Below are 27134 nucleotides of genomic sequence, written 5' to 3' on the forward strand. Positions count from 1 at the left end.
GGGTCATTATTCTGACTACCACAGCTTTATATAATAGTATAAAGGTTTTTTTTAAAGAAGCTACTTAATATATTTAACAGATACATGTTAAATGGGAAATAAAGCATAATTATTAAACAAAGTTTACTTAAAAATATCAAAGGATGAAATCTAATGTATCTCTTATTTCTATTATAAATCATGTATAACCAAAGAACTTATATGCATATATGCATAACTCATGGACACAAACAATAGTGTGGTAAAGGCCTGGGGTGGGGGGCTGCAAGGAAGAAGGGGTCAACGGGGGGAAAAAGAGGACATCTGAAATACTTCCAACACTAAAGATACAAGTTTTAAAAGGGAAAAAAATAAAATGGCAAAAAATCATGCTTTTGGTATCCTAAGAAATTCTCACATAACCTAAGGTCTCAAAGATTGTCCTGTTTACTTCTCAAAGTTTTATAGTCTTGGTGGATTTTTGTCCCTTTTTTTCTTTTTTGCATATGGATGTCTAATTATTCCAACACCATTTGTTGAAGAGACTAACAAAAGTAACAATATAAATAAATCTCAAGTGGAAGAATTTAGGCATTAAAGGCTACATACTGCGTAAGTGATTTGTATGATATCCTGGAAAAGGCAAAACTATAGGGACAGAAATCAAATCAGAAATTGCCAAGGACTAGGGGAGGGAAGTGATTACAAAGGAGCATGAGGCAACTTTTGGGGTTGATGGAAATACTCCATTATCTCAATTGTGGTGGTAATTACATGACTGTATACATTTGCCAAAATTCAAAGACTTGCACAACTAAAAAGGGTGAATTTTACTTTACATAAATTATTGTTCAATAAACCTGACTATAAAAATAATCAAATGAGATGAAAAAAGACATAATTTGTCTTGCAGGATCCTAGACTTTCTGAACCCTAAAAAAGTGAATGTAATCCAAGTTTAAAAGTAGCAAAGAAACTAAAAGGCAGAAAACTAGACAGTCACTCCCAGACTCTCTTAACCTATTGCCACTGCTCCCAAATAAAAAGGGAAGAGAGCAATAAATAGGCATTATCCAACAGCCAAAGGCTAACTTTTCAGGCTAGTGACCTAATGATTTAACAAACAAAACAAACACAAAAACAAGAAGCTAAACCTAAGAAAAATAATCAAAATAATATTTACCTTTGGAGTCAGCATTTGGGAAGAGCCTGTTCCATGGCACCTTATTTTTGTGTGGGAGAGAGAGCAAATAGTTTCTAGCTTTTAAATTGATTATGCAGTTCAGGTCTTCCTGTGATGGAGATCCAAGAATACCTATCAGATAAAATAATTAGCTGTTAATTATCAAGACCAAAGTAAACTGACCACACACCATCAGCTGTAGGGCAGAATCGACCTTGATAATTAACATCCTCTCACACAACCTCCCAATGTTTACCTTTCTTTATTAAAAGTTTTTTATAAGGGTCCTTATCACTTTAAGTCAAGGAAGGTTAAAAACTCAAGACTGTCATAGGTTAAAGAGTTGTTAAAACTCTTAATTTAATGAAATGACTGATATAGCTGTGGGCAGATGAAGTGAGTAAATCCATCCCCTACTGTGCTCGGGAACCTTACCCAGAATGTGGTTCAGCTGGTCGAGATAATGCTTCCCTGGGAAGATGGGCCTATTGGACAGCATCTCTGCCAGAATGCAGCCTACAGACCAAATATCAATGGACTTGGTATAGCCCTGCAGTAGAAAGGGAGAAAAGGCTGAGAATGATATCTGGTATTACATGTCACAATGAGATCTTCCTAACGTGACAGGCACATGGCTGTCAGGAGTTTTAGCTTCTCCTTTGGCTCTATAATTCAGAAATAAATGAAAAGAGATGAAGAAACCAATAATAATTTGGCTTTCTTAGAGAATGTTGAAAAACCAAGACTACTTAATTTTATTTCTCTTCAAAGTTGATTAACTTTTTATTAAATGCCAAGGTATACTTCATTCCTTTTTTTCATGTAATTTGAGAGAATTAGAATCCTTAGAAGTTGAAGCTAGAAACAAGAAAAACAGTCACACCCCCATTGCTTTAGAACATCTGTGGATCCACTCACTCATTTTGGAAACCTGGAAACCACGTCAGAAGGAATACTATTACACTTCCAGAGTATGTTTTATCTATTTTGCAAATCATTTACAAAAAAGTCAAGCTGAAAACCTTTGATTTCTGCAAGAAAAAAAGTGTGTGCTGGCTCCATCCTAACTTAACAATTCCTATTTCTTGTCTTCTATTCATTTTTCAGGCATGATTTTTCTTTCAAAGGAATTCTATGAAAAAATATGGAAGAATTATTTGTTTAAATCATACAAGTGCAAAAAAAGTTTCTCGAAAGGGTATAAAGCTGAATTTTATGGAAAATGCTAGACATAGTGATAAATGAAGAAATTTAAAAAACAGAAAAAGAATTCAGCTAAATATAAAAGTTTAGGGAAACATAGCAACATTTTTTAGGGAAAATCAATTAAAGAATTAATGAATAGATATATGGCTATGATAAAATAGGCTTGAATTTCAAAATAATTCTTTCCGAAATTCTTGTAATCCAAAATAACTTTTGTTTTGGGCCAAAACTATATAAAGAACAACTTTAAAAAAAAAAAAAAGTCCCTTTTAGCTCAGCCAGGCATGGCTCAGGGGTTTGAGCATCGACCTAGTATCCAGGAAATCAAGGTTTGATTCCCAGTCAGGGCACATGCCCAGGTTGTGAGCTCGATCCCCATTCGGGGGCATGCAGGATGCAACCAATCAATAACTCTCTCATCACTGATGTTTCTCTCTCTCTCTCTCTCTCTCTCTCTCTCTCTCTCTCTCTCCCCTTCTCCCTTCCTCTCTCTGAAATCAATAAAGATATATATATATTTTAAATGCCCTTTTAAATACAGTTGTATGGATCACTGTATTATTATTGGAAGTCAGATTTTTAAATTTTTTAAAAAAAAATTTATTTTAGAGAAAGGGGGAGAGAGAGAAAGAGAGAGGCAGACAGACAGACAGACATGGATGTAGGAGAGAAACATCAATCAATTGCTTCTGCTGGGGATCAAGCCTGCAATCTGGGATGTGCCCTGACCAATAATCGAACCTGCCACCTTTTGGTGTATGGGACAATGCTCCTACCAACTGAGCAACACGGGCCAGGGCAAGAAGAACATTTAAAACACAAAAAATAACTAACTAAAAGGAACCAGGGCTCCCTGGAGAAATGACTGCTCCAAGTCTGGGACAGGGAAAGTACTGTAAGGTAAACCTGGAACATCTAGTGCCAAAAAGCAAAGAAGTACAATGGGGACATGTCAAAAGTGGCTCCTACTGGAAAATCTGGGACAGTCTGAGCATCAAAATACAGAATGGCAGGTATGGACTGAATGGTAGATATAGATTATAAGCCAATGAATAAATAACCATGAATTAATGAAGATAACTAAAACAAAGACCAACAGAGTTATAAAATCACCAATGGATAGTACAACTAGTGGGTGCAAGTTTGCTGAAGAAGATAAGTTACACAGTCTTAAAGTATTTCTCCACAAATTCCTATTAATTATTAACATAATAATTACTATAATTAATCATAATTATGGTGGAGACTTGGAGGACACCATCTTAACCAAAAGATCAACATGTACTCCACTAATACTCACATAAACCAGATGTGCCCCTGATATGATGCACTGAGAAGAAAACATTGTTTTTCTGGTCTTCATGCCCAAAATACATGACATAAAACAGGTTCATTCTACAAAATAGCTGACTTACACCCTTCAAAAAATGTCAAGGTCAAGAAAGGCTGAGGAACTATTTCAGATTAAAGGAGACTAAAGAAACTGCAATTATGTGAGCTTAGATCAGGGGAGAAAAAAGGTATAAAGGTTATATTGGAAAAATATCCAAAATCTGAATATAAACTGTGCGTTAGATATTGTATTTAGTGTTACATTTCCTACTTTTGATTACTGTACTATGGTCATTTTAGAGAATATCCTTCTTCTAAGGCAGGGTTTCTCACTCTTGGCATTATTGACATTTTGGGCTGGAAAGATTTAGTTGTTATGAGGGCTGTCCTGTGCATTGTAGGATGTTAAGCAGCATCCCTGACAGCTAACCACTCAACGCCAGTAGCACTCCCCTCTCAGTTGTGAAAACCAAAAATGTCTCTAAACATTGCCAAGTATCCTCAGGAAACATCAGAACCACTGTTTCTAAGCGGCAAAGGAGCACATCTACAAATTATTCTTAAATGACTCAGAAAAAAACACAGAGAATGAAAAAGCAAATGTGATAAAGGATAAAGGCTTGGTGAGTTTGGATCTGGGGTGAAGGGTATGCAGGAGGTCTATCCAGGAGAGCTCTCCAAGGGTGGTCCAGAGGCCCAATGCTTGCCACCTGTTTCATAAGCCTAACAAAGATATACTTCACTTTTTCTTGCTTTTATACACTTATTAATGGTTTTTTAAAATTGATTTCAAAGAGAGGAAGGGAAAGGAAGAGATAGAAATATCAATGATGAGAGTCATTGATCAGTTGTTTCCTGCAAGCCCCCTAACTGGGGATCCAGCCTGCAACCTGGGATGTACCCTGACTGGGAATCAAATCGTGATCTCCTGGTTCATAGGTCGAAGCTCAACCACTGAGCAATGCCAGCCGGGCATACACATCACATACACATACACATACACATACACACACACACACTTTTAAAAAATTATTTAACTTAATTTTTTTCTGACCCAGACCTTATTAGAAAAGTTTGCCTGCGAACTCTTCACAGCCACTTGGATATCAGAGGAACACATGTCATTTGGAAGCAGGATTATCATATAATTTTGAAATAATCCAGAGTAATTCCTATTCTTTCCACATCTATGTTTTTTCCAAATTATATAATAATTTTGCTGAAGAGACATTCTTATTATCAGCTAAATCTGACCTTTACAGAACAGCTCTGGTCCATGTTCACAGAAAGACACCTTACTGGATAACCTCTAACACCAACCCAGCCTGCACCCAGCAGTGCCAGCAGCAGGTGTAAAAGCTGCTACAGGTAGAACTTCAGCAGAGCTGTGCAAGGACAAAGACCATTTATTTCAACGGTGACCAGAGAGGCATGCCCTCCAACTGTGTAACACGTCAGCACTATTCCAGCTGAGGTGGAGAGGCCAAAACCCAGGGCCTAGAGTTCAATGCTCAACAGGAGATTATGATAGCACCTTGGTTCTGGTCATACAGGCCAAGGCTGAACCCAAGTGGAAATAGGCTTACTGAGAGGGAGGCTTACTGTAACATATGTCCAAAGTTCTTTTGCTTCCTGGTTTTCTTTTTATGCAAACTTGCTCCTTACCTTGGAATTCAACATAATTTCTGGAGCCCTGTACCAACGTGTGGCTACATACTCTGTCAGGAACCCTGTATGATCATGGTCTGGATCTGCAACGCGGGCCAAGCCAAAATCACAGATCTAAGAGAGAAAAAAATGGACACCTTAGAGATTCTAACCAATTTAACATCAAAACATCATAAAAATAAAAAAGACAATAGCAATAATGATGGTAATACGTAGTTGCTACTATTACTATATGGCAGGTACTTTGCTGGGAATTCTATATACTCATTCTTAATCTTCACAACAACCTGAAAGAAGGTAGAAGACACCTTTATTACTGGCCTTGATTCATTCATCACATAGTGTCCAACGTGGATCAGATGTCCATAGGAGCTATCTCAACTCTTTCCCAGCTATGGCTACCCCTCCAGTCCAGATGCCAGGCTTTTGTCCATAACACTAGGGAAGCCAACCCTACCTTCCCAGGAGTTCCTGGGATGCTGAGGATCAAGACTGTCCCAGGATTAAAACTTCAGTCTCTCCCATCTTGGCCAGGGGTTCTGGGGAGGACAAGGCATAAGCCTGCACGATCATCTTTTGGTTTCATGACCATTTAAAAAATAGAAAAGATGCCCTAGTGGGTTTTGCTCAGTGGTTAGAGCATCGGCCAGTGGACTGAAGGGTCGAGGGTTTGATTCTAGTCAAGGGTACGTACCTTGGTTGCAGGCTTGATCCCTGGGCCCCCATTTGGGGCATGTGTGGGAGGCAACCAATTGATGTGTTTCTCTCACAAAGTCATCTCTCTCTCTCTTTCTCTCTCCCTTCCACTCTCTCTGGAAAGCAATGGAGAAAATATCCTCAGGTGAGGATTTAAAAAAAAGGAAAAAAAAGAAAAGACAAATATTTCACAGTTTTTAAAAAAAAAGGAGCCTGAGGAGAGAGGCTGGCGTCCTTGGTCTGGGGAATGCCCTTGAGGCCCAAGCAGCTGTGTCCCTTGAGTTCTGTAGACCAGGCCACAGTGCCCCAGTGTCCTGTCACTGGCCAGCGCTGTAGGGCCAGCTGAAGGTACTTCCTTGCAAACAGCAGCATGTTTCAGATGAGCTTCTTATCCACCAGACGCAGGAGATGAGATGGGGACAGTGCACAAGGTAGGAAGCCAGAGCAGCAGGTGCTGAAAGCACTGGGGCTGGGACAGGTACTGGGCCTGCATATACTCAATGAGGGCCACCTGCGCTTTCTCTTAAAGGCTCTCCATGTGCGCTGCATCTAAGAGGCTACAGGCACAGGGTATGAACAGTGTGATGGCCTTGAGGCAGAGGAACTTGGCTGAGTCGGCCTGCAGGTGGCCCAGCTCGTCTACCTGTTCTTGGAAGGTGCACATTCAGTCCACAAAGGCTACAGTGGCCACAGACACCGTGTGCAATGGCAGTGTGGCCTATGATGCATTCAGCACAACGAGCTCACTCTAGCTCAGGCACAGCAGCACCACCTGTTGGGCCACCAGCAGGTAGGGGAAGAAGGGCCTGTGGCACGCCCAACCCAACCTTGCTGAATAGCGGCTCTGCTGCCAGCTCACACACGTTGCCTATGCCAAGTCTGAAGCCCGCTCCACAGCTGCTGGTCTAGAAGTGCCAGGCCAGGCCTCCACACAATCAGCTCTGACACCTGCTACCTGAGGGAAGAGGTCCCTGCCCACCTCTGCTGCTGCCAGCACAGAGCCCAGGGGGCTGCCCAAGGATATCTAGGTCTTCTTGAATACACATGAATTTTTATCAGACTGAATCCATACCCCTTCACCTTATCTAAGACATCTATAGATTTGCCTACTCATTTAGCTCTGCTACCTATTAAAATAGAAATATGTATACACACACACACATATATGGATATACAGACATGCTGCCCATTTTCAAGAGAATTCTCAGGACTACAAAGGATCTAGAGTTTCCCTGTTTACCAGGAATATCTTATTTGGGTATTAAAGTCACTGAGGTTTTCTGAGTATTCTTTCTATAAAATTTATTAAAGAAAAAGATCACTGCCTGGCCAGTGTTGTTCAGTGGTTGAGTGTCGACCTGTACACCAAGAGGTTGCTAGTTTGATTCCTGGTCAGGGCACATGCCCGGGTTGCGGGCTCAATCCCCAGTAGGGATCGATTCAGCAGCCAATCGATGTTTCTCTCTCTGTCCCTTCTCCCTCTCCCTTCCTCTCTTTCTAAAAATCAATAAAAACATATTAAAAAGAAAAAGGGTCACCAATGAAACAGATGATTGTTTTAACTAACACATAATGCACATGATCCTATTTTTATATATAAGTATAAAAGTATACATTATGTAACAGCATAGAAAAAACTTTGGAAGAAAATACACCAATCTGTTATAGTGGTTACCTATGGAGAGGAAGGAGCAATGGGACAGAAGAGAAGAGAAATAGCACTCTTGAATTTTTTTGCCATAAAAATGTTTTCGCGTATTTCTGGTATAATTTTAAATATGAGTAACAATAAATAAAAATATGCCCCAGTAAAAGTTTTTTCAATATATATATCACCCTAAAATGTAAATACCCTGCCTGACCTTGAGATCGCAGGTGGTGTTGAGCAGCAGGTTGGAAGGTTTGAGGTCACGGTGCAGTACGTTAGCTGAATGGATATATTTTAACCCTCTGAGGATCTGGTAAAGAAAATAGCAGATATGGTCGTTGCTGAGGTGTTGTGTCTTCAAGAGCTTGTAGAGATCTGTTTCCATGAGGTCCTGTACTATATATCTGTTTGGACAGGTTAAGGTAACATACCAAATAGCTGGTTACAGTTAGCAAAGCACTGAAAACAAATGAACCCTCTCCCCAAAAGGTTCATTATTACATCATGAGGACCATGCAGGAAATGAGAAACTGATGAAAACTTAGTATTCCTTTTATGGAAGGAATCTGAAGTAGTTAACTCTTTTTTAGGTCCTGTGAGACTTGATAATCACCCGTTACTGACCTAGACTAAGACCTGAAACAGGCTGTTATGGAAATATTCACCAATCTTGAAGTCCTAACCTTCTTGGTCACCAAGCTGTCCACCATCAAAAGGCGTCTCCAAGCCTTGTTGGGAAGAGCTGGGCAAGTGTGGTGACCATCAAGCACCATACACTCCCTCCTTTCTTTGGCCCAGCAACAACTTGTAATGTCACTGCTCTCACTTCTTGTTCTCTTCTTCTCCTCAAAAATCAACTATAAAACTTTTGGAAATACAGGCCTAAAACACGTTGCTATTAAATTCAACCCTCAGTCTATCTGCTTGACTCTTCAATTAATGTTAAGATCCTAAGTAAATAAGACTATGAGGAATTCATACCAAGAAGGAGCTCATGCTAGTTTTGCTCCTCTTGCTTTCCTGCCATGTATCTAAGCATCTAGTATTTTAGCTATGGCTAACTTCTTTATAGAAATTAAGTTATAAAAGCCTTTAGCTTTTAACTTTACCATAATACTATTTCATTAGCAATTTTTTTGCATTTCTTTTATTCATTTCTGTGTTAATATTAATGTATGTCTCTTACAGATTCATGCTAGATGAAACACAGTACGGGATTACAAACTTGTCACCTAAAAGAGATTTTACTTTTATGGCAAAAGGTAAAGCAGGACAACAGGTGGTAGGGGCAGGAGGTATTTCACTTAAAATATCACTACAACTTAGTAACAGAGCTATTTAAATATGGAAAGAAGAGATAGTGAGCTACCTTTCCCTGGAGGGGTACAATGCAAAATAAGCAAAGAGGTAGGAATCCTGCACTATCCAAAACTACAACTTTTTCTGGCAGATCCTCTTCAGTATATTTAATGTCTTTATCTTTCAAATGTAGTCTTTACCCAGGTAGCATCCTCTGTACCTCCTTAGTCCAGATTTCTAAATATTGGTCATATAGTTAGTAACATAATTTCAGAGGTGAGTCGCCTTAAAGATTCTGAGGGCTAGTACCTTAATTTTAAAGATGAGAAAACAGACCTAAAGGTAAAATGACTTTGTCTAAGATTAGGATGGCCTGGATTTGACCAGGTGATATCCAGGGTACCCTCTTTCTTAGTCTACAACTCTTTCTTTTCTGTCTCACCATCATAACAAACCACACCTTGAATAAAGAAAGCATAACTGGAAATGGCATTAACCGGGACTTTCCATAACTACACTTAAAGGAAATTTTTACTGAAATTGACGAAAAAGTGGATTTGTTGAAGAGACACTAAAAATAGAACTGATAAAATGAATCAGGGAAAAGTTTTATATAATGCAAGAATTATAGTAAGTGGCTAACATATTACAATTTCCCCTTAAATGTGCTTTATATATTTTTCCTTTACTCTGATAAGTCCAGGGCATTTCAAATTACATTTACTCAACAAGGTGACCAAGCAGTGGAGCCTGCTGTCTGCAAAGGATACACATCTTTCATTTGCTCGATGGTTGGTGCTCGAATAATATCATTGATTCCAATGATGTTCTCATGTCTGAAGCGCAGTAAGATTTTTATCTCCCTCAGGGTTCTCTGGCAGTAGGTCTGGTGCTCAAAAGGACTGATTTTCTTGATAGCTACTCGAACTTTGTTGACATTATCATAAGCAGAGCTTAAAAAAAAAAAAAAAAAAGGAAAAGGTGGGGTAAGAGATGGCATTAAAAATAGTTCTCAGAATATCTTGGTAGAAAGACTGAAAACTGGTAAAGTATTAAGTGTTTAGCACTCTGGTTAAATACTTGTTTAATACATGTGAAGGCAGCACACATAGGGAAGATGCAGCTGGAACAAGGTAGCAGAGGGCCTGGCCCTGGTAACTGTGGATGCCCATTTTTATAAACTTGGCAACATAGGTTTCTCTCTCACACACTCACAAATGCACACACACTTTCCCACTGTTTTTAACAGCAACTGCATTCTGGTGAGAGCAATCATTTCTGCCTTCAAAACAGCTTCCTACTGTTGTATCAGATTCCTCTGACTCAGCAAACATTCACATGACTATCAACCACAATTTCATCTCTGACAAAAATGGAACCAAGAGGACACACCTTGAATGCTTTTTATCAATTTTGTCTTACTTGCAAATTGACTCTTTCTGCCCCCCCGCCAGAAGAAATTTAAAAAAAAAAGTTTTTATTGATTTTAGAGAGAAAATAAGGGAGAAGGAGAGAAACATCCATCAGCTGCCTCCTGGGGATCAAGCCTGCAACCTGCACATGTGCCCTGACTGGGAATCAAACTGGTGACCTCTTGGTTCACGGGTTGATGCTCAACCATTGGGCTACACCCAGCCCCCTGGAAGAAATTTAACTCAGATGTGTGGGTAGTCTTATAGCAAAACTTATAAAGTATTCTTCAAAAAAATATTTTTAAGCCCCAACAAAGGCCCAGTTCTTTGCAAGTTGTCATTAAGGTCTGATCTAAATAGAAATCCAGCAGAAGCAATAATAACTATATCTTTAATTTTATGATCAACTTGAATCTTGAATATATATATTTTTAAATACATTTCTATTGATTTCAGAAAGAGGAAGGGAGAGGGAGAGATAGAGACATCAATGATTAAAGTCATTGATCGGATGCCTCCTGTATGCCCCCTACTGGGGATTGAGCCTGCAGCCCAGGCATATGCTCTGACCGGGAACTGAACCTGTGACCTCCTGGTTCATCGGTCCATGCTCAGCCACTGAGCCACACTGGCCTGGCTGAATCTTGAATATTATTACTATCTGTATGAGCAGTATTCTATTGAATCTTTTTTGTAAGAGCTTTTCATATGAATAAATATCAACATCTGGTCCACTGACTGAAGCACTGAAATAACGCTGACAGGCAATAAGACATTACTTCTTGTTTCCTCAGGGTTAGTGCTAGAAATAGAAAACAGTAAAATAAGTTTATTTCAAGTTTGTGCTTCTATAATGATATTTATCAATCTACTTATTATTTTTTTTTAATCTTCACCTGAGGATATTTTTTCCATTGCTTTTTAGAGAGAGTGGAAGGGAGGGAAAGGGAGGGGGAGGGAGGGGGAGAAACACATTGATTGGTTGCCTCCTGCACCGGCTCCAGTTGGATCGAGCGTACAACTGAGGTATGTCCTTGGCTGGAATCGAACCCTGGACCCTTTAGTCCTAGGGCTGATGCTCTAACCACTGAACCAAACCAGCTAGGGCTATCAGGCTACTTATTCTGAGAATTATTTGATGCATTTGTCTGACTCTATCACAACTATGCTGTAGGAGGGGCCTTATCTTACTTGGCTTCAATTCTTCCACATACCATTAATATAGTGGACACAGGTACCCTCAATATCTCAAAATGAAATATATTTCCTAAATACAAGAATCATTACTCAAATCTTATTTTGCCTTGGTTTTGCTGAATGAAGATCTAAACCACTGATTTGCAGGTAGGCAGGCAAAGAGATATGTTAAGCAAGCTTGTTCAATATTGGGAATAAATCTTTTTAGAAATTAAAACTTTTTGGGTAATTCAAATTATAGAAAGACCACAAGTTCCACAAAAGGGAACATAGGTTAAAATAGTTGTAAAATATTGTTTTAAACTCAACACTATAAAATTCTACTTTTACCGAAACACAGTAGTCAGACATGACCATGACCATAAATTTGCTTTCAAGAACAAGACTGTTGCAGGAGGGCTTTATGGTCAGTGTGTCCTTCCAATTATATCAATACCCAGTGATGAAATAAAAAAAACAACAGACCTGCTTTAAGTGAGAAGGCATGAGATCATTCTCATTAATGCCCACTTGGAAAGAAGGTATGACCCTATCTATGAAACTGGGTCTGTTCCTATCTGTTCTACTACTCCATTCTGCTGCCTTTTTGGCTTACACAATCTGCTGTAGAACAAATCACAAAGAGCTTACGCTCTTCCATAATAACTCTATTTGCTTATTTCTCCTTGGATTTCTGTTTTGTTTTATATATTTACTGTTCTGATACTTGACAAATATATTTTATTGGTATACCTTTTACCATGGGTTATTTGGTGTCTCTTAATAGTGTTAGTTTTAAAATTACTTTGGTACTGCCAACCCCGTTTTCCTTTTTTCCCCTCTAAGAACTTGATCTTTGCTCATCTGTCTTCTCAACTATTGCTATGCTACAGCTTTTTTTGTGAGTTCTATAAACAACTCACGGCTGCAATTTGGGATCTTAATCCAATCTGTGACTACACAGTCTTTGGGTGGATTAATTTTAGATATTCATATTTTTCTTGTAGCTGATAAACTTGCTCTTTTCAAAAATAAAAATTCAAGGTTAAATAAAGTGCTCAAGGTTAGGAGAATGAAGAGTTTCCTAATTCATCCCTGTAAGGTGAATAATCATTGGAAAGAAATAAAATAAAGACTTCCAGTCCAAAATGGCAACATAGAAAGACCCTTGACTCACCTCTTCCCACATCAAATTTACACCTACCGGCAAAACAATTAGCCCGAAGAAGAAATGAGGGCTAACTGGACAGTTTCTGTACAACAAACCAGAGAGAGACCACACAGGAATAGGTAGGAGAGACAGAAACAAGGTACCATGGGAACCACACTCCCAAAGCACTGACCTGCAGTAAGAAGGGATCACTAAACGGCCTGTGTGTAGACTTGCCTGTCCTGGGGCACAATGAGAAACAGTGGTTTAAAAGACACTTAGACTATACTGAAAGGGCATCCATTTACTAACCCTAGCATATCTGCCAAGTGGGAGGGGAACTGCGGGACCACTTTCTCACACCATATACAAAAATGAACTCAAAATGTGTTTAAAGACTTAAATGTAAGACCTGAAACTATAAAACCTCTAGAAGAAATAGGAAGTAAAGTCTTTGACATCCATCTTAACAATTTTTTTCTTTTAAATATGTCTTTATTGATTTTAGAGAGAGGAAGGGGGGGAGAGAGAGAGAAACATCAATGATAAGAGTGTCATCGATCTGCAGCCTCCTGCATGCCCCCTACTGGGGGTCAAGCACACAACCTGGGCATGTGCCCTGACCAGGAATCGAACCACGATCTCCTGGATCCTAGGTCAACGTTCAACTCCTGAGCCTCACTGGTGGGCTCAGAGAGCATTTTGGAAAAAAAAAGGAACCTTGGGTTCCTTGGATGCATGGTTTATTCCTGGGCTTGGGTGGGTGGGAACAGACAGATTCCAGAAATGTGGAAGTAGAAGACCACAAAATTCTGGAGTATATTATTTAACAGATGTTTTGTGATCACTTAGGGAAGAAAGGGAAACCAGAATGAGTCAATTATGAACAAGTCATCCTAAACTAACTTCATTTCCTGTTGTGATAGGGTTACCACAACAACATGAGAGCGATGCCAGAGTTGCGGTAGATTCAAACCTCACTTGTCAAACACTTCCCATTTGTGAGACTTCATGTTAGGACTGGTGGCAAAAACACACAATAATCCTGCTCTTAAGAAGCTTGCACTTTAATGAGGAAAGACGACAGGAACAGATAACATACATACTGCCTTTATCATACTAAACCACATCTGAAACACAGAAGAAGCTGGGTAGATACAGTCCAAATAAGGGTTTTAAGAAGAGGATTAAGGACGAGCAGGCTTTCAAAAGAGGAGCAAGGCTATAAAGAAAGGTAAGAGGAAAATGAGCAGAACATCTATGAGAATGATTGGCCCTCAGCCAGCCATGCCCCTCCTCATGAGGTTTATGGGGTCCAGGGAACACGCCCATCAGGAGCTCCAGAATCCCCATTTCCTGAGTCCGCTCCCAAGGAGGTGTGTGCCTCCTGCATGATGGCTCTGCTGACAGCAGAATGTTCCTCCAATGTGTGCACAAGGGGTAACCAAGGGCCAGCACTTGCAGGGTGTGTACTGAGCCTGGAATATCTGCCCACAACCATGCATGTGTCCTGACTGGGAATCGAACCAGTGACCTCTTGATTCATTGGGCCGATGCTCGACCATTAAGCCACACTGGCTGGGCTCAACACTGGTTTTAAAACTAAGCAGTAGAGCCCTAATGGGTTTGGCTCAGTGGTTAGAGTGTCGGCCTGCAGACTTAAGGGTCCTGGGTTTGAATCCGCACAAGGGAACATACCTCAGTTACAAGCTCAATCCCTGGCTCTGGTTGGGGCAAGTGCAGGAGGCAACCAATCAATGTGTCTCTCTCACATCAATGTTTCTCTCTCTCTCCTCTCTCCCTTCCACTCTCTCCGAAAAGCAATGGAAAAAATACCCTCTGGTGAAAATTAAAACAAATAAAAATACTATGCAATAGGCAACTTCACAGCTGAAGGAGATGGTCATTATAACAAAGTGAAACCATATTCTGATGCCTAAGAATTAGCTTAGAACAGTTGTGGCTAGAAACTTACAATATTCATCTCATAAAGAAAGCAATTATTTTCAGATTCCCACTTGCACAGGTAGGAATACTTTTATATATTCTGGACTTGGAGAAACAGAAGAGCCATTTCAAATCTACTACTGCTTGCCAGTCAGGACTGACAGCAGCACGTTTAGAAGAAAAAATATGGAAGAAAGGCCTTCTCCAAACTGCTGTATGAAAACTGTATTCTTATACTTTAAAAAAGCAGTATTTCAAAATTTCAGGATTTCTAGTTATTTGTTTATTAGAATTGAGGAACTAGACTTTACTCTTAAGCTTCTATTCATTTGAATACTTTCACTTTTTGTGGTATAGTTCCTTTCACTGATAGTATTTCGAGTGTGTCTCATATTAATATTTCCCCTGCTGTCCTGAATGTACTTGCTTATTCTAGGTACATTTGGGTCTGTCCATGGCCCTGAAAGTAGGGTGCTCAGCACTATCACCCCTCTCCAATGCTGGTGCTGCCCACACAAGCTCAGGAAGTCAACCTGATTTCTGCAGCTACACTTCTAATACAGCTACTGCATTCTTACACAAGCTCTCAGTGCTTGGTTTGAGGAGCTGCTCCATACAGCTGGCTTGCTTATACTGCAAACTTTAAAAAAAAATTTTTTTAATTGATTTTTAGAGAGGAAGAGAGAGGAAGGGAAAAGGATAGATAGAAATATTGGTGAGAGAGAAACATCATCAATCAGCTGTCTCCTGCATGCCACCTACTAGGGATCAAGCCTCCAACTCAGGCATGTGCCCTGACCCGGAATTCAACTGCGACCTCTTGGTTCCTGCGCTGACACTCAACCACTGAGCCATGCCATCTGGGCTTATATTGAGAACTTTTAATACTGTCTACTCCTGATCACATCTCCTCCTTTCAAGGTCTTACTTACTACATTGTAAAAAGCAACAACAATTAACACAGTTGATGTTGAACTTTCAAGTTTTGTTTCCCCCATGTCAAGACTTCTGTTTTTGGTATATATTATATATGAGGCAGGTAAGTACTCAGTAACAATTAAAATATAAAAAACTTAGAATTCTTAGGAGCTTGAGGGTTTTGTTTTATAATAAATGATTGATAGCATTCTAAATCTATCATACCTAAGGATTATTGGTGGTTTTTGTGATGACTAAGGATCAGAAATGTACAGATCTATTAAATTATTTCCTCATTGTGCTGATATAAAATGAATAAACATTCAAATCGAGATCAAAACAATTTTCTAAACATTAATCATTTATGTATTCACTGTGTACTATGTTTGCTTACACTTATTGATACATTTTGCCTTGTTTCCTATATGTACATCACTCAAAATGTTTATAGTTTACTATTGAGAACTAAGTGGTGGTAATAATAAAAAGAAGTCTTATGATTATTATTTAATAAGAGCTATAATTTATTGAGCATCAAGCGCTGCTCTGTGTTAATACCTGTGGAACTCTTTCAGAAGGTGGTATTTTAATGGTAGCTTCAAAAGCAGGTAAGGTTTAAAAACAGGCAGTCAATGAGAAAGACCCGTAGAAAGGAGAGCCGCAGGAGTTAAAGCATGGAAGGCCGAGTACAAGTGCTAGGTTATTCAATATGGCTGGAGTTTAGAACCCATCCAGGAGAAAAGCAAAAAAGGTGACACCAGGCTGAGAAAGCTGAGAAATCAATACTTTGTTCTGATAATCGAAAGAATCCTTGGACCATGAGAATGACACTATCAGAATATAGGCATTTCTGTAGACTGATGGAGGTTAAAACCAGAAATAGTTAAGACTAGTGAGAAGACTATAGTTATAATTCTCAAAATATTTATATTCCTTACTACTTTGAAATTACAATTGATCTTGCTACTTAAGGTATTAATAAAGAAACACATACATTAAAGATGTATTTTCTCCATATTTAAAAAGCAGTATTTCTATATAACTGATTTCCTTGGTAATTGTGCATAATTTATTTTATCCATTTAAAAACATTAACCTGAGATGAGAAGGAGCCATAGATTTCACTGACTGCCTAAAAGATCCATGGCAATAAAGATTAAGAACTCGCTCCCAGCTGGTGTGGCTCAGCAGCTGAGCATCGACTTATGATCTAGGAGATTTGAGGGGTAGCAGAGAAGGTTAAAGTATTCTGTCGAGCAGGGAGGGGTTAGGCCTGAGTCTCTGTAGACCCAAAAGAAGGCCATGTGGCTGAAGTATACCAAGCAGAGAGAGAATGGCTCACCATGAGGCCAAAGAAATAGGCAGTAACCTGGCAGTTGTGCTAAGGATTTAAGATTTATCTTAAATGCACTTCCCTTTAAGCTGGGGACTAAAAGTGCCCAATTTATATTAATGATTTTTCCAGCTGTGATATGAAGAATGGATTGCAAAGAGGAAAAAGGGAAAGAAAAAAAGAAAACCATCTGAAGCACTGCAACAGTGAGAGATGACAGTGGCTTGGACTAAGCAACAAGCACATAACCTGCATTTTAAGCAGGTCAGTTCATTGTGTTAAATCATGCCACCCACTGCAGGACATTTAACATTCCAGGCCCAAGGGCACTATGAACCAGTAGCACTCTCAAGTCAGTAAAATAATTGAAAAAAGAAAAACAACCACACCTTTGAGGGGAGTATTAAAGCCCCTGGAGTCTACAAGAGTGATAACAGTGCAGACAGGAGGAATTAGCAAGACTGGAAAAGAAAGGTGCTGAGTGGGATCTTGTGAATGAAATGGGTGGACAAGCCCAATAATACCATCAAGGCTGAAAATGACCTGTGCAGACAGGAGAGAAAAATTTGCAATATGTATTTAGAATATATATAGAACTCTTACAAACTTCAAAATAAGAAAATACAATATTTAAAAATAGGCAAAAGATTATAGACACTTCTGTGAGATAATAAACACATGAAAAGATGACTGGTGAGTCATAAGGGAAATGCAAACTAAAACCACATACCCATGAGAGAAGAGCTAAAATAAAAAGACCTGACCATATGAAGTGCTGATGAGGATGTAGAAAAGCTTCAACTCTCAGTCTGCAGATGGAACTGCAAAATAGTACAACCACTATGGAAAAGTTTGGCACTTTCTGAAAAGGTATACGTACACTTACCATATAACCCAGCAATTCCATTCCCAGACGTTTATTGAAGAAATGAAAATATATGTCCACAGAGACATGTATACAAATGTTTGTAGGAGCTTTATTTATAATAGCTGCAAACTTGGAACAATCCAAATATCCATCCACAAGGGAGGGCAAACAAACTGTGCGCCATCAATACAATGGAAGAGTACTCAGCAGCAAAAGGGAAACTACTGATATATGCAACAAGGATGAATCTGAAAAGCTGCTAAGCTAAGTGAAAGAAGCCAGACACAAAAAGGGTACAGACTTTAAAAATCCCATTTATATTTAATTCTAGAAAAGTTGAAGCTGATCTACAGTGACAGCTGATCTATGGTTACCTGAGGTGAAGACTGACTGCAAAGGGGCACAAGAAGCTTTCTGGGGTTATGTAATGTTCTGTATCTTCACTGTGGTAGTGGTTACACAAGTATATACATTTGCCAAGATCCACTGAACAGTGCACATAGAAAAGGTGTTATTCTACTGTACATAAACTATACCTCAAAAGGTGATTTTAAAAAACTGAGCTGTGCTATAAAATTATGGTTAATTTTCTTTAATGATTTAAACAGTATTACTTATTAATAATTTTATTTTCCATACGATGAACTGTAAACCTACTTTTGCCTCCACCCTGTATACTCATATTGAAGGCAACTGCAAAGGAAATGTTACAAACTGGTTTTGAGCAATGGCAGGATCATTAGAATAAATGCCTTGCCTTTGACGGTCATTTTCTAAGGCTTTCATATAAATATAAAATTTCTGACATGTTCAGATTTTCTTCCTATCCTTTCCAGCCCCCTGTCATTAAAGTCATTTTATAACAGAGACTCAATAATATTTGTGAAAAATAAATTGTGTCTAAGTAAAGTAGCTATCTTATCATGCACAAACAACACATACTGTACCCGGTGTTAAGCAACTAAAATGCTACCTATCAGCTGTGAATGGGTTATTTTTAGAGAAAGCTATTAAGCTGTTCTCTAAGCTACCCATTTTGGTGAACTTTAATTATCTGAACATAAAACTACAGTACTTCGTTTCACAGATAAAAATTAACTTGTCTTCAGATGCTAAGTTAGACTGATCTAAATTAATGTTCTAAAAATAAGTAGGCAGATAATACAAATGACTGTTTTAAAAGAAAATATATTCCTTATTTTAGCTTAGTTCTCTCATAATTTACTAGCCAAGAAAGCCAGTGCAAAGTTTTAAGAGGGTGCAAATGATTAAATGAGCAAATAAAAAGCTAAAGTCATTTTACCTATAAAACCATCATAATTTTACATTATCTTAAGAACCAATACTCCAATATACTACAGATATCACAGCTAAAATATGATGTCATTAACATGTATGCAACCTCTCTAGAAAAGGTACACAGCTGAGTTTGAACAAATTTGTTTGTTTACATATGCATTTTTTAACCTCTTCAAAAGTAATAAAACACGGCCAAACAGTCAGATGATTTGCAATTCTGGCCCTTATCCCTTACTGACTGAGACATCGCTGAGTTACCTAACATCTCTGAGCAACCATTTCCTTGGCTCAAAAAAATGAGGAAAGCTTTTTTTTAAAAAAAGAAAAAGAAAAAAAAAGAGGAAATCTCAAGGGTTGTAAACAGTGTAGAACAGCAGATGCAAAACTGAAAGATATTAGGCCTTCCCCCCAAAAGCAGTATAGCCATTTTGTATTACTTTATTTATTATTATTATTTATTACATTTATCACCCTAAAAAGGAAGAAACATCAGACCTCAAATCAGGAGGTCTGAGTTTTAGACCCAACTTGGCTCTACCCTATATGTCTGCTCTGATAGCATTGGTCAAGTTACAAAAAGGAGAAGGTTCCATTATTTTGTCAGACTTCTTCCGAACATTAGAAGTACAAAATAAAACAAACAAAACACGATTTATACAAGAGAATGGGGAAAAACCCTCACGCACAGTTGAATGTACATACATATGTACGCATAGATATAAACATACATATAAAGATGAAGACTTGTAGTGACTTAGTAAAGGTTCCACACATTTTTGGTGGATTGAAGTACACAAATTATTATTTTTTTAAGTATAAAAAAACTTAAAGCCCGGTCGGGCGTGGCTCAGCGGTTGAGCGTTGACCTAGGATCCAGGCGATTGGGGTTTGATTCCCGGTCAGGGCACATACCTGGGTTGCGGGCTCGATCAAGGACTTATCACTGATGTTTCTATCTCTCTCTCTCCCTCTCGTTTCCTCTCTCTGAAATCAATAAAGATTAAAAAAAAAAAAAAAGATGACTCCTCTTTAAAAAAAATTAAATTAAAATTAAAAGAAAAAAAAGAAAAAAAAGTGACCTTTGAAATTAGACTGTGCTCTGAACTTGTCATGAGGAGAGAGACTTTGATGAAGGAAAGGGGTTACTCACTTTTTGATCATTCCCCTACATTTCTTTCCTCCTCAGTTATTCCCTCCCACCTTCACTGGGCAAGAATTTTGGAATGGTCCAAGTCAGGCTGGCTTGCAGTGAGCTATGATAACAGCTAGAGGTAATCAACATAGACTAAGAGTATCAAGTCTTCACCAATGCCAAGCATTCAAGGGTACCAGCACAGGCAGCTCCATGTGCCTCTGGAGCTGAAGTAGAGAGTGAGAAGAGACCTCATTAATCATAATGACCATTATTTACTGGACACTTAGCACAGTGTTAGCTTTAGAAAAATCCTCACATACTGTCTTCACCAGAACCCTTTGAAGCATAAACCCTTATTTTATTTTATTATTTTTTAAAAAATATATCTTTATTGATTTCAGAGAGTGGAAAGGAGAGGGAGAGAGAGAGAGAAACATCAATGATGAGTCACTGATCGAGCCTGCAACCCGGGCATGTGCCCTGACCGGGAATCGAACCCAGATCGCTTGGATCCTAGGCCGAAGCTCAACCGCTGAGCCACGCCCGGCCGGGCATAAACCCTTATTTTATAGATGAACAAACTGAGGAAGAGGGGAGGAATCAATTAACTTGTCTATGGTTATATAACTAGTAGCTAACAAAACCAGGATTCAAACCCAGGTGTGCTGACCTCTAAAACCCATGTTCTCAGCCACTACACCATACAAGGGACAATAGTCCTCCACAGGCAATGCTCCCTTGGTGTTGATGAACCAAGGTTAGCCTCATAATTGAGCCAGATTCTGATAGGTCAACTGGAAAGAAATTGAAGAAGGCAGACAGTGATGACAAAAATAAAATAATCATAATGATCATGATACAGAAAATGTTCTGCTTCCCAAAGTAGCCTACGCATTTCAAAGGCTCTCACTATTCAAATCTTAGTCCTGAGGATAAGCCAAAACCTGTCTCCCCCGAAACAGGCAAATATGTGCTGTAAATGAGGTGTGGGAGAGCAGATTTGAAGGCAGAGGATGGAAAAGCAAACCAGACATAAGGGGGTAGGGAAGGGACCTGAATGAGGACAAGTCAGGACAAGTAAAAAGATCATATTGAACACCAGTGGAAATTAGTACCCAGAGATTTTCAGTGATGGCAATCATGACAATTAAGTTATTTTCTCCAGCATATATCATCAGGCTGTGAGCAAGATCAGACAAAATAAAGTTGGGTTCATGTACAATGGGAGGGAAGAGATTAAGAGAAAGTTAGAATCTGGTCAGCGGAGAGGTCAGCAGACAGAATCCAGATCAAGGCTGGACAAGACCAGTAGACTGGGAAAACCACTGTGAAGGGTCTCAAGTCAGGGGGCACAGGGGAGAGAGGGCAGGAGGGTAAGGAGCTACAGTGTGAAAAGAGAATGAATGATCTACTTCTTAAGGCTGAACCTTGAACACCTTTGTAAGCTGTACCCAAACAGGTCAAGGGGGAGAGGCTCAGATGACTGTCCTCATTACTGAAATGTAAAGGAGTCAAGCAATTCAAATCTCTATAAACTGCCTCACTGTCAGAAATATTAAACACCTGCCTCAGACATGTGGAAAATGACTCCCTAAGATAAGGAAAATGGTTAAACTTGCCTGCAAGCGGTGATATATTACATAACAGATTAACTAGGTGAAGTAGAAAAATGTAACATATAATTATAACTCTAAACTGCCTGAAAGAAAATCTCCAGGCAGCTCTGAAAAGCTATTTTTACTTCTTTCCATTAAAAAAGTTTCTGCAGGTTTTCTTTTTTTCTGCAAACCATCATGATAGAAGGGGACATAAATAAGGAAAGAAAGGCCCTGAACGAAATTTGATAATCATTCATAGGTATGTGAAGTTATAAAATATATGCAAGTAACTCTCATATATTGCTGGTGGGAATGAAAATTATACAATCCTTCTTGAGAGTAATTTGACAATATCAATACCTAACAAAATTATATATCTGTGCATCTATCTTTTGATCCAGCAATACCACCCGTAGGAATCTACTATGAAGAAAAATTCCAATAACATGAAAATACATATACACAAGGTTATTCACTGCAGCATAATCTGTAATTGCAAAATACTAGAAACAACCTAAATGGCCATACATTGGAGGGAGGTTGAATAAGCTATGGTACATCCATATGATGAAGTACTATGCAGCTGTAAAAAATGAATGAGAAAAATGAACTGCTATGGAGTGGTTTCCAAGATATACTAAGTGAAAGAAAAAAAAAAAGGTAAAAAGATTTATATTGTTATTTTTCATATAAGGAGTTGTAAGAAAATATACATACATATATCTGCTTATATGTATGACATAAATATAGAAAGGGTAAACAGAAACTAAAGAGACTGGCTACTTACAAGGGAGTGGGTAGTGAAGGGGTGAAGGGTAGAACGGGAACGGGTGGTAGGGATGAGGAGGGAGTAATACTTCTCTGAGTATACCTTGTGTATAGCTCTGCCCCTTAGAATCATAGTAATGTATCACACACTCAAAAAATTAAATGAAAAATTAAAACCAACCAGGATGTGGAAAGAATACAAAATGCAGCACAAACAGTAACAAATGAACCTAACTACAAGAATAACATAACCATACTGGAGGGCATGAGGAAGAAACCAGTCTAAGCAACTTCTGAAAACAGTATTTTAACTGGATACTATAAAGCTAACATCACAAAAAACTGCTGATAAATCCCTAATGCAGTTAGTAAATTTCTTTCTCACAAGGATATTTGGTTAGCAATTCTGAAACTATTTCATGTATAGCATGGGACTGAAGAAATATGTAAACAAGTGGAAGATGAGAGCCAGGTTGGTGAACGAATTACAAGCAAGAAGGAAGGCTAAAATAAACTGCAAGTGTTGGATTAGAGTCAGAGATTATCAGTGTGAACTCACAGTTTTTAACATACACACAGAGTAGGCGATTTAACAAAGACTCAAGGTAGAAGCCCTAAGAAATTAAAAAGTAGACTTCTGGGGAAAACAAAAGTAAAAAGTCTTAAAATACCAGGCAGAGTTAAAAATAATAACTAGACCAATGAACAACCAGATTCCAGAAAGAACTAAGTAAATATCTATGTTTAATATGAAAACTCATGTGAAATTAGACAAAGTAGAAAGCAATTTATAAGTAGTGATAAAACCTAAGCTATTAATATGGAATAAGATAAATAATTTCCACACGTTAAAAAGCTAAATTTAAAGGTTAAAAGTCTTAGCGTATTTTACCAATTCTGAAGCAATAAAATACATAGCAAAGAATTAGTTAATGAATTTGATCACATATTTTTAAAGCTTTCAGAAAGTACACAATACCCAGCTTCTAGTACATAAATGGTCCATTATTTTAAATACAATTCAAGCACCATATAAGTGAGTAAAACTTAGAAAAAAGTTTAGCCTTACAAATAAAACAAAAAAAAGGCAACTATAAGGTCCTACCTTACTTCTATTCAATTATAAATAAAAGAATAATACCATGTTGTAACAACAAAAGGGACACAGGTGGAACAATGAGGGACTTTTAAAGATTAACAGTAGCAGAAGAAATTCAAATGCTGTTTCTGGAGAACAATCTGGCGACATACTACATAAGTTATACTTTTAACCCAGTCATCTTATTTTTGAGAAATAGGTTCCAAGAAAATTACTCAAAGGAGGTGAGATGGGGAGCCTGTTTGTACTAAAAATGTTTATAGCTACATCACTTAAAAATAGTTAAAAACTGAAGCAATTCAAATGCCCAACAAATGGGGAACAGCTATGTAAACTACCTGTTTTTGTTCATTTGTTCACAGGTCAATGTTCAACCTGAGCCATGCCGGCCAGGCTAAACTACCTGTTTTTAATAAAATTTAATGTTACATTGACATTCCATGTTGGATTCACAGATGCATGGAAAGGGGAAAAACAGGACACAACAGTATAAGTATTTAATAGGTTTAAGAAAAAAGAAAAAAAAAGACCTTGCTGAGAACAGGTCCAGAAGAGCAGATGAAACTGAAGGGCAGAACAGTGGGAAAAACTAGAGCAGACAGAACGATGTCAGTGCCTGGAAGGGTACTGGGGGGTTGGCCCTTTTTTTGGTGTTTGTTTTAGGAGAGGAGACATCAGGAGGTAGGAATTTGGATGAGGTCATCCAGAGAAATTGCACTGAACATGAGAGAGCCCAAAAAAACTAAAAACAAAGGGTCATATACTTGGAAAACCGGTTGTGTTTCAGCAACGTGGATGAAACTTTTAAAAAAGAAAATGGTTTATAACATCAAATCTCTAGAAAGACCAAAAATTTGGGGGGCGGGGGAGGCTGTGAAGGTCCTCTTCAGGAAAAACCCACCAATCCAGAAGGATCAAAATTGAGAAAGACATAAAAAATGATCAGAGCATCAGTTCTGAATGAAGTGCTGGGTCTGTAGTCTGGCTGCAGTGAGCACAGAAGGCAAGCTCAGTAGCAAAGGAAGCAGTACAGATCATTCCTGAGAGAATCTGGCCATAGGGAGGAGTAAAAGGTTCTCTTTCCCTCTTTCAGATTCTGGAGAAAAGCACAAGAAAGTTCAAGACTAAATTAAACAATGAAAAAATATTGGCTAGAATAACAAAAACTGGTATTTTCAACAAGTGTTTTACAACAAAAGGCTTGTTTTGTTGATTTAAAAAATCTTTCATCGTAGACCTAGCTGGGTGGCTCAGCATTGTCCCATACACCAAAAAAAGTTCCATGTCCAATTCCCAGTCAGGGTACACACCTAAGTTACCGGTTCAATTCCTGGTTGGGGCACATATGGGAGGAACTAATCAAATGTTTCTCTCTCTCTCAACTCAATAAACATATCCTTGGGTAAGGATAAAAAAAACCTTTCACCATAAAACTGGCTAATTCAACTTCAGAAAAATAAAAATATGATTTTAAATAATAATTATTTTAAATGAAAAGAAATACTGTACAAATCCATAGTAATTTAGGAGGCCTCTAAGATCAGGAATAAGATAAGGATGTCTCATTTCCCAACATTTCTCTTCAATATTATACTAGAGGTTCTAGCCAGGGCAATTAGGAAAGGAGAGGAAAAAAGGCACGCACAGTGGGAAAGATGCAGTAAAATTATCTCTATTTGTAAGTAACAATCTTGTATATAGGAAATTGTAAGGATTATAATAAAGAACTACTAGAATTAATAAACAAATACAACAAGGTAGCAGAATACAAGATCAACATACAAATTATACAATATATAAAATCAACTGTATATATTTCCAACGAAAAATGCAAAAACAAAATCAAAACAATACCATAAAAATAAATAAAATACTTAGGAATAAATTTAACAAAAGAAATATAAAACACTCTGAAACCTGTAAGACATTGATGAAAAAAATTTAAAGATTTAAATAAATGGAAAAATACCCCTTGTTCATGGATCAGGAGATATAATATTGTTAAGACGGCAATACTCCCTAAATCGATCTAACTAATCAACACACTCTCCCTCCATCAGAATCCCAGCTGGCTTCTTTGTACAAGCTGACATATTGATCCTAAAATTCATATGGAGACTCAAGGGAGCCAGAATAACAAAAACAATCCTGTAAATAACAAAGTTATAGGATTCATACTGCCCAATTTCAAAACATATTTCAAAGCAAGTAATCAAGACAGTGTAGCACTGGCACAAGGACAGAGATATAGCAGATGACTTCCCTAATCTCCAAAAGCTTCATTTGCTTCCCCCTGGAATACAGGCCAGTTTTAGTGACTTGCTTCTCCCAAATAAAATGGGGTGGAAGTAATGCTACATGTCTTCTGAGGCTAGGTCATAAAGAGGTGCTCTTTCTGGGGAGAGCCTGACCAGCCACAGTGTAGTGAGGATACTCAAACAGCTTATGGAGAGGCCTCCATGGGGAGAACTGAGGCCTAGCCCTCTGTCCCCAACAACTAGCACCAACCTGAAGCATGTGAGTGAGCTGCTTTGGAAGTGGACTTCTCAGACCCAGGCAAGCCTTCAGATGTCTGCAACCTGAAATCTTGGCTGCAACTTCAAGACACCCTGAGCCAGAATTGGCCAACTAGGCCCACTCCTCAATTCCTGACCCAAAGAAAGTGTGAGATGACAAATGTTTATGGTTGTTTTAAGTCACTAAGTTGTAGGGCATTTATTAGACAACAATAGAATAGTAAGACAGCAATGGAATGAGGAAAAACAAGATAATGGAAAACTTTGTAGATGTCATTTGGTCTGGAAAAGGAATGCAAAATATGAATACTTTAAAACTTCTTCCTTCTAGAACTGGAATATTAATAGCACTACAAAGTGGCAGGATCAGTTACAGAAAAACATGAAAAATCCTCTTCTAGGTTGTTAGCAGTATGCTTTAAAAAGTAAAGTATTGGGGGGGGGGGGTTCTAGTCAAGATGGCGGTGTAGGTAAATGCGGTACCTGACCACAACCACATCAAATTTCAACTAAACTACAGAACCATCATTCAGAACCGCCTGAAATCTAGCTGAACAGAAATCCTACAACTAAGGATATGAAAAAGGCATGTGAAGACTGGTAAGAGGGGCAGACATGTGGGATGGCCCCATACCCACGTGTGGCAGGTAAAAATTGGGAGAAATATCTCAGCGGCAGAGGTACTCCCTGAGGACTGAGGGGTCCCAGCCCCACACCAGGCCCCCCAGCCCAGGGTTCTGGTGCCAGAAGAGAAGTCCCCATAACTTCTGGCTATAAAAGCCAGCAGGAATTGTGACTGAGTGAGACAGAGGGCTGCTGGAGTTCCAGGCATTCTTCTGAGGGGCCCGTGCATGGACTTATTTCGACTCACTCATTCTGAGCTCCAGCACTGGGGCAGCAGTTC

At 38.5% G+C, this 27134-nt stretch overlaps 1 protein-coding gene across 1 annotated transcript in view; it reads right to left on the bottom strand.

Annotated features, from left to right (window-relative positions):
* Window positions 1–27134, bottom strand: part of MAPK1 (mitogen-activated protein kinase 1) — a 59949-nt gene that overhangs the window by 20040 nt on the left and 12775 nt on the right. Inside the window, exons 2-6 of the mRNA XM_087828519.1 lie at window positions 9782–9964; window positions 7927–8116; window positions 5366–5482; window positions 1598–1712; window positions 1163–1294 (exon numbers count right to left, since the gene is read on the bottom strand). Of these exons, the coding sequence (XP_087684645.1) occupies window positions 1163–1294; window positions 1598–1712; window positions 5366–5482; window positions 7927–8116; window positions 9782–9964 (737 nt within the window). The remainder of the gene's footprint in view (window positions 1–1162; window positions 1295–1597; window positions 1713–5365; window positions 5483–7926; window positions 8117–9781; window positions 9965–27134) is intronic.

This window comes from Miniopterus natalensis, chromosome 20 (assembly GCF_054644295.1).
Source record: "Miniopterus natalensis isolate mMinNat1 chromosome 20, mMinNat1.hap1, whole genome shotgun sequence".
Classification (NCBI taxonomy): domain Eukaryota; kingdom Metazoa; phylum Chordata; class Mammalia; order Chiroptera; family Miniopteridae; genus Miniopterus; species Miniopterus natalensis.